Source organism: Anomalospiza imberbis, chromosome 3 (assembly GCF_031753505.1).
Source record: "Anomalospiza imberbis isolate Cuckoo-Finch-1a 21T00152 chromosome 3, ASM3175350v1, whole genome shotgun sequence".
Taxonomy (NCBI): Eukaryota; Metazoa; Chordata; class Aves; order Passeriformes; family Viduidae; genus Anomalospiza; species Anomalospiza imberbis.
In genome coordinates, this window is record NC_089683.1 from 90,705,936 (window position 1) to 90,720,317 (window position 14,382).

Genomic DNA, 14,382 nt, shown 5'->3' on the forward strand with positions numbered 1-14,382 from the left:
TTTGATTTGTGATTGCTGCACATTGTGATTACCCAGCACATTGTATTCCTGATCTTTTGCTTTTGATAGCAATTACAGGGTTCAGAAGCTAATTTGTAGGAGATATTCTTCCAGCACCAGCTGCATCTGGCTTCTTGGCAGAATTCTCAACCAGTTGTATCGGGGGCTTTGGAGTGGCCTCTGGGTTTGCTGGGGTAGTCCTGGACTGTCTTACACTCCTTGTTGTTTTGGTTTTGATTTCCCTTCTAATCTGAGTAATTTGTCAATTTTTTTCCATTTTTTTTCTATTCATGAATAAGGTCCAGTGCAGACCCTTTTCAAAAGCCTCATTTGTTTATGTCTGTCATAAATGGCTTTTCTACAAAAGGCTATGCCTCAATTTTAAAGTCACCAATACCCGTTAAACAGGTAGTAAGAAATGTATAGTTTCCTTTGTTGCAGAAGAGAAATACGAGGGCCATTTGCTGCTGGCCTGAAAACACAGATTGTTTTGCATGCATGTACATAAGTCTCTTCATTGTGAATAGGACCCAAAGTGATTAAACAAGCACTCTTAATATGTTAATTTATAATTTTAATTACAACAATCTTGTATATATAGTCATTAGTGAATACTAATATAAATATTTTTCTACCTTTTTATTCATAATGCATAAACCAATCATCCAGTTACTTCTCGGCAGTTGCCTGTTTCCGTTTCATAATACAATCTTTGTTCTTAGTTATGAATGCATTTTGTTCATTCCTGTCTTGAATAATCCCTCATTAAGCTAGTCACTTTCTGCTCCATGCTAAAAAGGAAAAATTATCATGCAAATGTGGCATGCCATATTAAAAAGCACATTACCAAACACTTTTGTTGCTGTCCTTCAATTAGTTTCCCTTCTTTGAATTTAATTTCATTTGTTGTTAAACTACTGACTTGATGTATGGACTCATGAATTTGAGGCTGCTGCCAAGAATGTAGCAGGAAAAAAAATCAAAGCCTCTTCAGAAAGCTACAGAGGCAAAGCTGAAATGAATTTGCTTCACCTTTGACAAGAACACTTGAGCAGCACTGGAATCCTCTGATGATTCAGCTTGGCTAATTATCCAATTATTTATTCCAAGAATAAAGATGCTGTTTTACAATTAGAAAAGTGTAAAGTAATCTGAGAAATTTCGTAATGACAGATGACTTAAGTAACTTCTGAGATAAATAGAATCTGCTCAAACTTGTCTTGCCAAGTGTTCAAGCTGTAGTTAAACTGCTCTTTGAGTTTCAGGGAATCAGTAGGGAATTAAAAGTTATTTGTTTCTTCTCCCCCACCAACCACATATTATGTAATAAAATAGCTCAAAAGAGCTCAGTTTGTTCTTTTTCCTCCCTGTCAAATTTGCAACATTTTTAAGCTATGTTTAAGTTGCATTTCTCTTGATTAAAAGCTTTTGGTTCAAAGCAATACTTTTTAATTGCCTAATAATATAAGTCAGTTCTTAGGAAAGAACCGTGCATTTAGGAGTTCATTTGCAATATAACTGAAAAATTCATTGCATGGCAGTAAAACAATTTACTGTTAATTACAAGGAGAAGAATTTGCTGTACCATGCTCACAGATTGCCATGAATCATGCAGCACTCCTAGAGATTTATAACAGATGTGTAAGTGGGATGAATTAGCAGGGTTTAATAACAGAGACACAAATCATGCAGACTTCAAGGAGCTTTAATTGATATACTAGAATGTGACGGGCATGAATCACTCAGCCATTCAACAGCACTGTAACATATGGTCAGCTCAATATGCTGCATCTTAAATCGGTTGGTGAGTCGTTGGTTGTCCCATATGGTGGAAGCAATATATTTTTCATGATTTTTAAAAAATACAGTGGATTACACCTTTTTTTAAAAGAAACATGATTGCAACATATCCATGTTACTAAATATTTTTAGATGTCCATTGTGGGTGGGTTTTATTTTTTTTTTTGGAAAGAGGTCCAAAATGGATTGTAAAGAATCTCTTATAACTTAAAATATTAAAATCTCTTATAACTTAAAATATCCAACTTCCTCCATTGGAAGATGGAGGTATTATTGCTTGACTCATTTGCTGTTGAAATGACTGATACCATTGTGAAATGCAGAAAAGGAGAAGATACCTGAAATGCAATGACAAACCCAAAATTAGTCCTTTGGACTAATTACTGGAATCAAAAATGAAATGCATGACCCATAGTGAGGTGTGCAATTTTACCTGCAAGGTAAACTCCAATATGAGAAGAAAAAGATATCTTCTGTAACTTTTTTCCTTGAATTTGGCATTTTTTTCTTTTATTTTGCATATATGTGTTTGGGATTCAGTTAAAAATGCTATACTTTTCATTGGTTTTACCTTCCTGAACCATTCAGTGTCTACTTGAGGATTTTGGTGGAAGAGTACACAAATACCTACCTACAGTAAGCTGAGCAGAAGTTACTCAAACATATGTAAGCCTGTAAAATTTAGCCACAGTGTAAATATGCTATTCCTGGGACAAGAATCTGGCAGAGTATGGAAAAGCATTAGCAGTTGTATTAGTAAACCTGACAGACTCAAGAAAGGAGTATTGTATCCTTAGAACCATGGCTGCCAGAATTTAATGTCAACAATTAAAATTTATTTTGATCCTTACCTAGTGTTTATTACTGTTTGTATACACAACAGACCTTACTAATACAGAGATGCACTATTAGATGGAATTACCATCTGTTCAGAGTGAAATGCTGGCATCTGTCTTCGAGCCTAAAACTAAAATGATATTATTTCAAACAAAACAAAATTAACTGCTCTTTACTTACCAACTTCATTTTTGTGTACATGTGTGTGCATAAACACATGGGAAAGGCTTGTTTGTAATGACCTGTGTAGCAACATCTATATTTAGATATATGACTTCAACATAAGCTGTATAGACCATCTGTCTTTATTGGTCTTTTCTGTGCCCTCTGCTACACAATGGCATGCAGCAATCATGGGCTTTTAAACACTGTTTTAGCCTTATAATATATTAAATATATATTATATTGCAAGACATTAAAACTACATAATTAAAATACACAAAAATATGACTTTGAATCCACTAAAATGCAGTACGCTCATTATTTTGACAGATGTGTCTTAACAGAATGTGACTAAAAAAATTAAATAGGTAAAATTATACTCGATTCATCTTTTAGAAAGTAGCTACAGGTACCACAGTGACACCTTTAGGAAAATATATACTGAATCTTTTAGTGTTGAATATTTTTAATTTCAGCTTTTAGTACCCTGCTGGGCTAGTGCTACAGATTTATTTCGAGACCTTCTCTTTTTGTGTGCAGTTGGGTTTTCTGTTCGGGTTTTCTTGTTATTTTTGTTAATAAATACTTATGTAACCTATTATGTGCAGTTTTGATGTGCTGATGTGCTGTCTTGATACACAAGAATTCTCAAGCATCAAGGAGACTTTAGTTTAAATACTAGTGCTATAGCAAGGATGTTACTTTCTGTAAGGGTAGTCTTGTGTTCCATATATCACAAAATAATAAATTGTGTCATGCCAGTGTTTAATGCGTGTACACAGTGCATTAACTGTAACTGTAGTACATTTATTTGTGCTAGAGGAGACTGGAAAATGATTAAAAAATCAATACTTCCCTGTCAGAGAAGCAAGTGTTACGATGCATTTAAGTAGTTAATTGCATAAGCCCCATAAAAGCTTCAGGTTTGGGTATCAGAGATGCCATAATTATCGTCCAAGTAACTGCCGTTTATTAATACTAGACTTTAAAGGAAGATGTAGTTATTGTCATGAGTGCTAGTCAGCTGTATGCATTTTAAAAGTAATGAATTTTAGCATTTCTGTTTTGCCATCAGTAATCTGAACTGGAGGGCTCAACCTCTTTGGTTCACATTTAAAATGCTGACGTAGGCTGGTTCTCTCAGAGGTGAAGTTTTGATTGTTAAGCCATGTTTTCTATTTAAACTCGTGCATTAATACCACAATTCATTAGTGCTGTGCCCTACTTATGCAGGCAAGCTTATGACCTCACACTGCATTACTTCAATTTTGACATTGTAAATTTCTATCATCGTGTGAGATACTAATTAGATTGTGAAGTCATAAATGATACCTAAGCAGGAATTTACAGCACATAGTGCCTTTGGCAGTTTCCCAGTTCCCCCACTCCCTGCTTTCTCCAAGAAGAATATCTATCAAGTTAAGGGGTGTGGGGGACAAAGAAAAAGAAAAAATAAAGAAGTAATAGACTACTGGCAAATAGGAAAAATGAAAAGTGTGTTAATGATCTTGGAAATACAGGAATGTTTAAAAGGATGTTATTAATTAATTTTAAATGAAGCAATCTCTCCTTCTCTAAAGAACTCATGCTATGTACAATGCTGGGCTGTGAAGTAGTGTGTCAGATTTTTAAGGCCCATATTTTAATTCAGGTTTTATTGTTCTTGAAAGGCGTTTATTGCTCTTTACTGTGTCATTATGGGAACAAGTAATTTTTACAAGTTGTATTTCGCTTCCTGGGCACAAATGAAGTTCCTGTTGTTAAATCTTTCTCTTTATCGGGGAAAGAAGGGTGAGAAAAAAGCAAGTTAAGACGTATATAGGTTCTGTACATAGCAAAGTGTTCTCATACTTCTCCAGATGACGTCTTCTGTTGTTTCAGTGATGGTCCATTTCTTTCCACTTGTAGGGCCATCATGTCATTATCCAAACAGGTCATGCTGCCCTCCAGTGGCTTACTGTACATCCTTTTATTAAAAAATGGAAAAAGTTTAGTTAGTAACTCAGCTATAGAGTAGCTAATGCTATCAGAGTGTTTAAAAGAATATCAAAGTATTGGGTTTAACAGTAGAAGGATCATCCTATAACGTAAAACTATCTTATGCTGCTCCCTTTGTGGAAGCAGTCTCGTTTGGAATCCTGGTGTGCATCAGAATTGGTGGAGAAAAATTAGAGAGGGTCGTTTTCTTGAAGTGAGCAATTATCTGAACACAAGCTGCTGTCTAGTGTGCACATCGTGAGAACAACTGGATGGTCCTGCAGGACTGAAGAGCTGCTCCTCTTGCTGAGGATAAGTCCAGTGACAAGAGACCCCTGGTGTCATGTACCATACTAAGATGTAACAAGAGTTATAACTGCTTAAATTTTCCTTTGATTTGTCGCTCACATCCACTTGTGAAAGTCATATAGATACACATTTACAGGGAGTTTGGCATGAGAGGCCCATCAAGGAGGGAAGGAATCCAAATATACTTTTTATGAAGATGTTGATTAAGATTCTCAAAGATTATGAACAAAAATGTTTTAGATATAATTATAGAGACATATGTCTACAGCCTGAATAAACAAATAAAGTATTTCTTGTGCAACAGAAAGTAAGTTTCTCATAAAGATTAAGAATGTTTTTGAGGGTTTTTTTCCTCTCCTAATTAAGCTTCTATGGATATCTGTGTTTACTCTTAAGATCAGAAAATGAAACGGGATGTTTTGCAAAGATTGTTATGTGCAACAAGTAATTCCCCAAGTGTTATAGACAATGATACCTAGATAACTTTTTTTTTCCACAGCTCCAAGAAAACTTAGTACCCCTCATGTCGAAGGAATAAACAGCACAACAGTAAAGATAATTTGGAATGAACCTGAAGAGCTTAATGGGCCTTCTCCCATCTACCAGGTGGAAAGGATGGATTCATCTTTAGCTGCAATGAATATAGAAGTTACAAAAGGGATCCGTTTCCCAGGAAATGGGTATTACAGATTTGCGAGTTCCACTCTCCCCACCAATACCTACTTTACAGGTAAATGAGTTTAAATTACTTTACAAATGTACTAATTGTAGTCTGCATTCATTTTACCATTTAGTATCATGTTGTTTAAAACGTTCATGTTCAAGTAGGTAGGTTCTAATTTATTAAAGTAATGTAATGATTAGTGATGTATGGGCTATATTGATTCTCACGTAAAAAACCTGTAGAAATCATTGGACATGTGGGCTTTGTATTACCTCATGTTTGGACAGAGAGAGGTACATGACAGTGATGTTGCTCATATTTGACTTGGTTTTGAGTTGTAAATATAAGATTTTATTTATTCTTCTGGGATAAAACCTTTTTAAATTATTTGCTTCGATTGCTAAGATGTGTTTTGTTTGGTACATTTTTGAGGATTCCTGGGGCTGCATAAGCACTCAAAAAGCTCTGTCTTCCAGTTTCAGAGCATTTGTGTTGTGATCCTGTTTGTTTTGTTAAGGAAAGAAAAAAGCCTGCCATTCTGACAAAATTCCACTGTTTCTGGGCCTTTGAGTATTCCCTCTTTATTCTTGATTAGTTATTTTACTTTAGAACAATGAGATTTTCAGATTGAAGCAGACCTATGTCCTGTTTCTGTGATTCTCATCATTTGCTGATATCTTGACTTCTAGGATAAAGCAAAGATACAGACAGTATGTTTTTTGCAAAAATGAACCTGATTGCACATTTGAGATGTTGTAGTGGTCTGTAAGTGAAATCTTGCATTTGCCTGCATGAAGTATGAGTGTTTTAAAGAAGAACCAGCAGAGCTGAAGACTTAAAAAAAAAGTGTATGAAAGATATGTGAATGTGTATATTTATCTCAGGCCATGAGAATGACAGCAGGAAGGGGAAATCCAAAAGGAGTCTAGGCAGCTGTAAGAGCAAGCATTAACTAGCACGCTGATGGTGCTGGGGCCACACCAGTGACTGTGACACAATTTAACATGGTACTTGTTTGTTAAGAGAGAGAAGGGCTGCAAAAACCATGCTGCACAGTTGACACAAAAAAGAATACTGGAGCTTTGAAGAGCACTCAGCTGACATTCCTTGTCTTCAGAGTCACCACAGGTAATTCTGGAAAGGATGTTTGAGTACTCGGTACTTGCAAGTGTGTGTGTGCAATTTCAGGTTTTATTTAAAACAGCTTCTTGCCTCTCTATGATCACTCAGTGAATCTGACTTAAAAAAAAAAGTTGAAGATGACTTCACTTTTTTTTTTCCTAGCTAGGTGCTTAGTTGACTGATAAATAATAATAAAAAGTGATAATGTGTTAGTTAAATATTGACACTGTGTTGACTGGCACAACCTGTCTCTGTGTGGGAATCTGTGGGAGCAGCTGTTGGACTTCTTTCCTCCTCCAAATTGCCCAATTTTCCTGACATCAGTTTGCAGCCTTTACTGCATATTTAGAAAAAAAAAAAACCTTTGATATTTTTCTTTTGTTGTCAGTTGTGACTATTTGTAATCAAGCAAGCCCAACACCAATCTACCCAAGTTTCAATTCACTCTGGGTTTAGTTCTGCTCCATAAGCTGAGACTGATGCCTTGAGTAAAGTTTATTGTGATGGCTGAGATGATTTGAGGGAGGTTGGACAGGCAGGTTGGAAGATGTTAAAATAAAGCCCCCTTCATATTGGCAGCTGATGGCTGATAATACTGTATGGATAAATATAATTCATCATAGCTTTGGATTGTGTTCTTTCTCTTCTTCCAGCTATTAGTCAGAGTATTTGGAGACAACCTAGGTCTAAAACACACAAGGCAATTTGTCCAGACATCTGCTAGTAATGACTGACAATCAGATTAAATCAGTCTACGCTTGGTACCTAAAAATGTGTAGTTCAGGGTTGGCAACTCAATAAAGATTTTGAGAAATATAAATCTGGATTTTTCTTAGTAGGTCATCTGTCCTTCTTCCAAAACATGATGGAGGGGAAAATGATAGCAAATCCAGGATAGTTTAGAAAGACAGACACTTAAGAGGATGAAAAATATTCTTTAACTGCACTCTGCAGTTGTTTCGTTGTTGAGACTCTCTCTTACTACCCATTTGTGAAGACAAGCAGCTGGCAATTGTGCTTTATGGATGGAACAGCTTTAGTGTGCGTGCAGCTGTGTAGATTTTTGACACAAAAGTGTGCCAGCTTGTATGTGTCAGTCAGCAGACAGATATATCTCAGTGCGTCTGGGATCTCCCACTGTTAATCTGGAAAAAGTTTGATCAGTTTATTCATTGCAAATAAATACAGTTATCCTCACTACCTCCCTGGCTGGTCTTACAGTCCAAGGTGCAAGTACTAGGGGCAGATGTATTTTCTGGGAAATTTTCCAAATTCATCTTTTTTAAAAAAAAGGTTATTCAATAAACACTGGCTACACTAAGCAGTGTCCTGTCTGTAACAAAGCCTCCAGCTGCACAGGAAGGTGTGTTCTGAGTACACATAAGATGAGAAGAAATTAAGTAAAAAGACTTTTTCTGCTAATACGGTCTACATGCAACTTCTCAGCTGTTCAAAATGTGAAGTGTTTTAGCCATGTATAGTGTCATTTCCCAAGTGATGCAGACTTGATTTTTAGTACTTATTTGCATTCCTTGAAGTTCTTAGATGCAACAGCATTTGTTGTATCTGTCAAAATACCACAAGGCAAAGGAGAGCTGTTAGTGTTCTTGTTTTAGTGAAGGAACTTATCCATTTCCCATCACTCTGAAAATTGGGGTATTTAGGTGTTTATCTTCATGTCTTCATGAGACAGCCAAGTGGTGTGATTTAACATATGGGGAGCTGAAGTTCAGATTCTGCTTAATGTGGGACTTTATACTTAAAAGGACTTCTAGAATTGGCTAGGAGGTTTTACAAATAATTTATTTTGTGTGGTTTGCTTTTATTGGTTCAGCTTGTGTGCTGTGGCTGTGAGTCTGGAGACAGAATGCTGTAGTACCACTGTTGTGTTTGCCTTTCTGGTTCTCTTGTCATCAAGAGAAGTAATATCTATTTTATACAGGGTGTAGAACCAGCAAACTTGGAGTTCAAATGTCATTCCTCTTGGATGCTACTTGTTTTAAAAGAAAATTATTTATATAATGTTGATCAAAATGCAGTCTACTCTGAAGAAAGTTTTGTGTTTGGCCTTGCTTTGATTCCAAGTTTTTTGAAATAGGATAATACACTTAAAAAGAAGTATGTCTTGCCTGGACTATGTAATCTTTGCTAACCTCTACATGGTGCGTATTCAGCTCTGTAATAATTAGAAAATAAGTGTATGAGGTAAGATGTTAATATATTAAACATTACAAGGAGAACTTTTTTTTTTTTACAATGACTTTTTTAGTGTTGTAAAGTGGTCTTAAAAATGTGTATTTAAAAAATATTTATATCTGTGCTACTTTTTTTTACTGCCAGGTTCTGTCTGGAATACACAGACATTTCTCAGAGTGGAGAATCTTTCCAGTAATGCTGTTTCTTAATGAGTTTGTCATGGAACACTGCACAGGCGGCGTTTGCATTTGTTCTGAGCAGAAGTGCTGAGAATGGCTGTGGTCATTCGGTGTTGGATCTCCCCATAGCTCTTCATCACAGTGAACTCTCTTTGCAGTAATGTAAAGCAAATTCCACTCCACAGGACCTTGAGCAAACATTTCATAGTTAGTCAAAGGGGCAGATATTTTCATTAGTTTGTGGAGCAAATAAAACAGGCCTTTTCCAGCATCCCAACAGAACTTTATGGGATGCATTATGACTGAATACCAAGAACATGAACAGGATTAGACATTCTAAAACAGTGTAAGAGGAGAGGCCAAAGAAAATGGTGTAGTTTAGAAAAATGAAGACTAGAAGGAGAAACGATAATGGTGTCAAAATATATAAAAATGTGCAATTTAAAAGAAGAGAATGAACTTTTTGTGTTTACTGTGAGTAAAGCAGTAATGCACTCATAATAATCTTAAAATACAGCAAGGTAGAATTTTTTTTTTAATAAAAGATTCAGGCTAGCTTAGCAAAAGAATTCATTGCTGTGAGAAAGAAATGAAAGCCCTGACACTGCAGATTTTAAAGAACAGTTGGATGAATATTTGTCAGGAATAACCTGGGTAAAATTGATTCTGCTTTGGAGCAAGTGGATTGTTTCTGTGACCTCTAAGAATGTTTTCCAAACATATATCCTATTATAAACTCAGACTAACCCAATGAAACTGGGAAAAATGTTCATTTCACCAAATAACTTTTACTAGGAAAGAGATGCCTTTTTTTTCTGGTTGACAATTTTCTATGTAGAGGAAAGGTTGCATGAGTTGAACAAGTTTTGCTTCTGTTTTATTTTTCTTCTTTAGATATTTTCTAGCATTCCTTTATACAACAATGATTTGAGATAGTTAGAAATTAATTTTAATCACTAATTCAGAATAAGATAATGATTTAGTGTTGACGAGAAATAATCTAGTCTTCCTGCTCATATTGAGTCCAGCTAGACCTGTTTAGGTGTTTGTCTGCCTCTTTTCTCCAAATGTAACTAAGTATGTTTCCAAATATTGTTCCAGTTTCCAGTTTGACCCATCTTTTGCTTTATTTTTCTGCCTTATATCGCTACAAAATGTTCTGCATATGAACTCATGTCCATTGCCTCTTGTTCTGTCATTGTAGAAGTCCAGAAAAGTGTGGCTTCATCTTCTTTATATCCTTTGGGGAGGTAATTGAAGAAGGCAGTAATTGCCTCTATTCTTCCATGCTTAAGACTAAACAAACCCTATTGTCTCAGCCTCTTGTTGAATGTCTTGTGCTTTGGCCCCCTGACTATCTTGATGCCACTGGATTTGTTCCAGACGGCAAGTACCTTTTGTATTTTATTTTATTTTATTTTATTTTATTTTATTTTATTTTATTTTATTTTATTTTATTTTATTATTTTAATGCCAGAGTACCCAAAACTGCACTATGAGACTTGTATTTGCCTCTGCTGGATTTCACAAGGTTTCTGTTAGCCCATTTCTCCACCCTGCTAAGGTTTCTCTGTGTTGCAGTGTATCCACTGCAGCCCTTAATTTTATTTTTTTAATTGCCTCCAAACTTTTTGACAGCACACTCCGTCCCATCACCTGGGATCCATTTTAATGAATAGAAACGTTAAACAGAATTGGTCCCAGTACCAGTTTCTTGTAAATGCTGCCCACTGGGCTTTGTGCCACTTGTCACAAGCCTTTGAGTCCTGCTGTTTAACCAGTTTTTTTACTCACTTTTATAGTCCACCTGTGGTCCATCTATTTCTCTGGATTGATGACAAGGATTCCCTAATCTACAGACACAACTTTACAGCAAATGCAGTTAAATTTTTTTGCTTCAGCCTTATACCAAAATGACGGAGAGAAAGAAGGAGGAGGAGAGAAATCTGATCTTTCTGCTTAGTTTGGCTTTATGTATTCTTCGTCGCTCTGCTGGCATTTTTCCTTTCATAGATTTTGAAGAATCAGCCTTTTTATTTCATTACATTGAACTGAAGAAAGTAAACAAGAGTTTTTTAGGGAGAAACTATCGCAAAAGAAATTCTTACTCCAAGCTTTTGAATACTCTGAGAGAAAGAAAGCGAGAACATTTGTTTTGCAGACTTGAAGAACATACTTTTTGTCAGGGAACCTTTAATATTGCCATCATTTTTCAGAGCTTTATATTAAATCATACACTAAAAAGCTGTTGGAGGACTCACATTTTGTTGTGTCCTTTCTGTCTAGGTTGTTGCCACAGGACTTGTCCTTAGAAATACTTTTAATTTTTATGCCAGCTTCTTATATTTTCTTCTCTTGTCTTCACAAAAGAATGATTTGAACCCGCATCTTCATCTTCTGTGGAAGAAAGATAAAGATCTATATCACCGTGAAGTGGCTGGCTTCAGTAAGAAAGAGAACCATCCTTTTTTGTGCCTGAGAACTGTTTGCACAGAGATTTTAGGTAGAATTTTATCTTAGTACTTAAAATGAATTCAGAGTTTCATCTTGAAAAACACTTTCCTTCCTTTCTTCCTTTTGAATCCCAAGAAGCCTAAAGATAGGGAGCGGGAGAGGAGCTGCATATAGAGAAAAAGGAGTGATCCAGTACAACAAAGTGAACTCTGCTGCTTTATGAACAAAACAGCTTAAAACATTTTTGAACATGCACAACAGGGACTTAGGCAACAAATAAGCCAAACTGATGCTGACCTTGCCAGTGTTACAGGGGTAATATTTTCACTAAGATGAGTTGGATTTTTAGGCACCAACATAGTTTCTGTTGGTATGAAGTAGCTGCTTTTTCTTCCTTTATCTTTTTTTTTTTTTTTCAATAGTAGCCACCACAGAAAAGAAGAAGAAAAAAATATTCTCACCTTGTGTATTATTTCTCATATTTACCTCTTGTACTTTGACAGATCAACCATGCAACACAAGCTTTGGGCTTATAAGGGCATTATTTTTATTTTTTCCCTGCATCTTCTTGGCTTTAGTGCCAAAGTATTTTTTTGCCAGTGTTGTCCATTCTGCGCTGCATAGTTAAAACCAGTTTTTTCTGCTTTTAGAGAACACAGTAGTGTTATACAAGGGAAGTTGTAAAAGCAGGAGCTTTCCCATTGTTATATCAACCTGCCAGTGGAAAGACCCTCTTGTAGACCAGATCATGATTGCATCTGTCTGTGCAAAAACCAGTTGCAGTATTGGGTCTTTTGATTATCATGAGCACACAAGATGACTGTACTTTTTAAAAGAGCAGTTCTTCCCTTTTGTCACAACTCTAGTTGGGCTTTCGCTAATTTTATGCAAACACGATTCACTGCTTTGGAATGTAGTAGGCATTCTCTCTGCAAGTGTCAAACCTAAGAATTAGCAGAGGAAACAGTTATGGAAGTGCTGCTTTGCTTCAGGTATGACATGACATCTTCTGGGATTCCTTTGTGCTTGTGCACTGCTAAGAAAAGGTGCAAAATGGAGGGACTTGTTGAGGGAGATTTAGGGAAATAAAAGTTGCTGAAAATAGCAAACAAAATGAAAAAGCTGTAAGATAGGAACTGCACAAAGGCATTATGTTTATTTAATTTAAAAAATAAGGGAGAGAGTGGAAGGTATCAAGCATCTTCTGAATGCTTAGCATGCTAGAGATCCATGTACTGTGTGTTAAATGGAGGCTGATTTCACTATAGTTAAAGCAAATAGTAAAGATCGAAGAAAGAATTGGAAGCAGGTTTTAACATAGAAAAGAATAGTTCAATGGATGGTCACCTTTTGGAGCGAATGTATGAATGCTGAATTCTTCTGGAAATTCTCAAACTGAAATACCTGATGGTGCAGAGATATGTGAAAGAAAAGTGACTATTTCTAATGGTTTTCATTTGCTAGAACAATTGTGGGTCTTCCATAGCAGTATTTATAAGATTTTTGTGAGATTCTTATGTGCGGGTATAACAATCTTATAACCCAAAGTACTTTTTCAAAGAGGGATTTAGTAAGAAATAATAGCCAAAACCAAAAACAGAATTTGGTCCAACCTTACTTGGCAAAAGCATAATCTAGACAAGATGGCCTAGTACTATCCAGCTGAATTTTAGGTGTTCAGAGCTAAGGAACCCACCACTTCTTGGAAACATTATTCCAATGGCTGGCTCATTGTGAAATTATTCGCCTTGCGTCCAGTTGGATTCTCCCCATGAGTAACTTGTACCCATTACTCCTTGTCTTTTCCAGGTAAAAGACTCCTTGTAAAAAGGGACTCTCCATCTTCCTTGTAGTCACTCTTTAAATACTGGAACGTGGTGATAAGGTCTCTCTTGAACCTTCTTTTCTCAAGGCTGAGTTTTCTGTCTTTCCTTCTTTGACAGGCTACCCAATCTTTTGAGCATCTTTGTCACCCTTCTCTGGACTCTCTTCAGCCTGCTCACTTCTTTTTTGCACAGCAGGGACTGAAACTGAACACAGTGTTCTGGGTGTGGCCTGACAAGCACTGAGTAGAGGGGAATAATGACTTCTTTATCTCTGCTGGATGTTGTAGGATGTCCTTGTTGATGGAATCCAGCATGCTGTTGGTTTTGTTTTCCACAGCAGCACACTCTCCACTCATACTGAGCTGCTTGTCCCCAAGATGCCCAGGTCCTTTTCCACAGAGCTGCTCCCCAATTGGGTAGAACCCAGCCTGTGCTGCTTTCCTGGTTTCTGTTTCCCCAGGTGCAAGATATTTGTCTTCATTGAACTTTATAAAGTTCTTGTTAGCCCATTCTTTCAGTCTATCCATGTCTTCCTTCAGGGTAGCTCTCCTTTCCAAAGTGTCCAGTTCCACTCAGTTTGGTGTCATCATCACATCTCATCAAGGTACACTTGATCCCATCATCCAGATCACTTATGCTAAACAGCTTTAGGCTCAGTATTGGTCTCTGAGTGACCCCTCTTGTGACAGGTTGCCAGCTTGAAAAGGAGCTATTTACCACCCTCCTCTGGGTGCTGCCTGACAGCCAGTTCCCACACACCCCACAGACCACTTGTCTGGACCATCACATGATGGGTTCTCTAGGAGTAGGCAGTGGCAAAGCCTATAGAAAGAATATATAGAAAGCCATGGTGAAA

At 36.6% G+C, this 14,382-nt stretch overlaps 1 protein-coding gene across 16 annotated transcripts in view; it reads left to right on the forward strand.

Moving 5' to 3' along the window:
* The window catches only part of USH2A (usherin), a 392,736-nt gene that overhangs the window by 110,491 nt on the left and 267,863 nt on the right, over window positions 1-14,382 (forward strand). For all 16 annotated transcript variants that reach the window (XM_068185676.1, XM_068185675.1, XM_068185673.1 and 13 more), the window contains one exon: window positions 5,585-5,815. In XM_068185676.1, coding sequence (XP_068041777.1) covers window positions 5,585-5,815 — 231 coding nt within the window. The remainder of the gene's footprint in view (window positions 1-5,584; window positions 5,816-14,382) is intronic.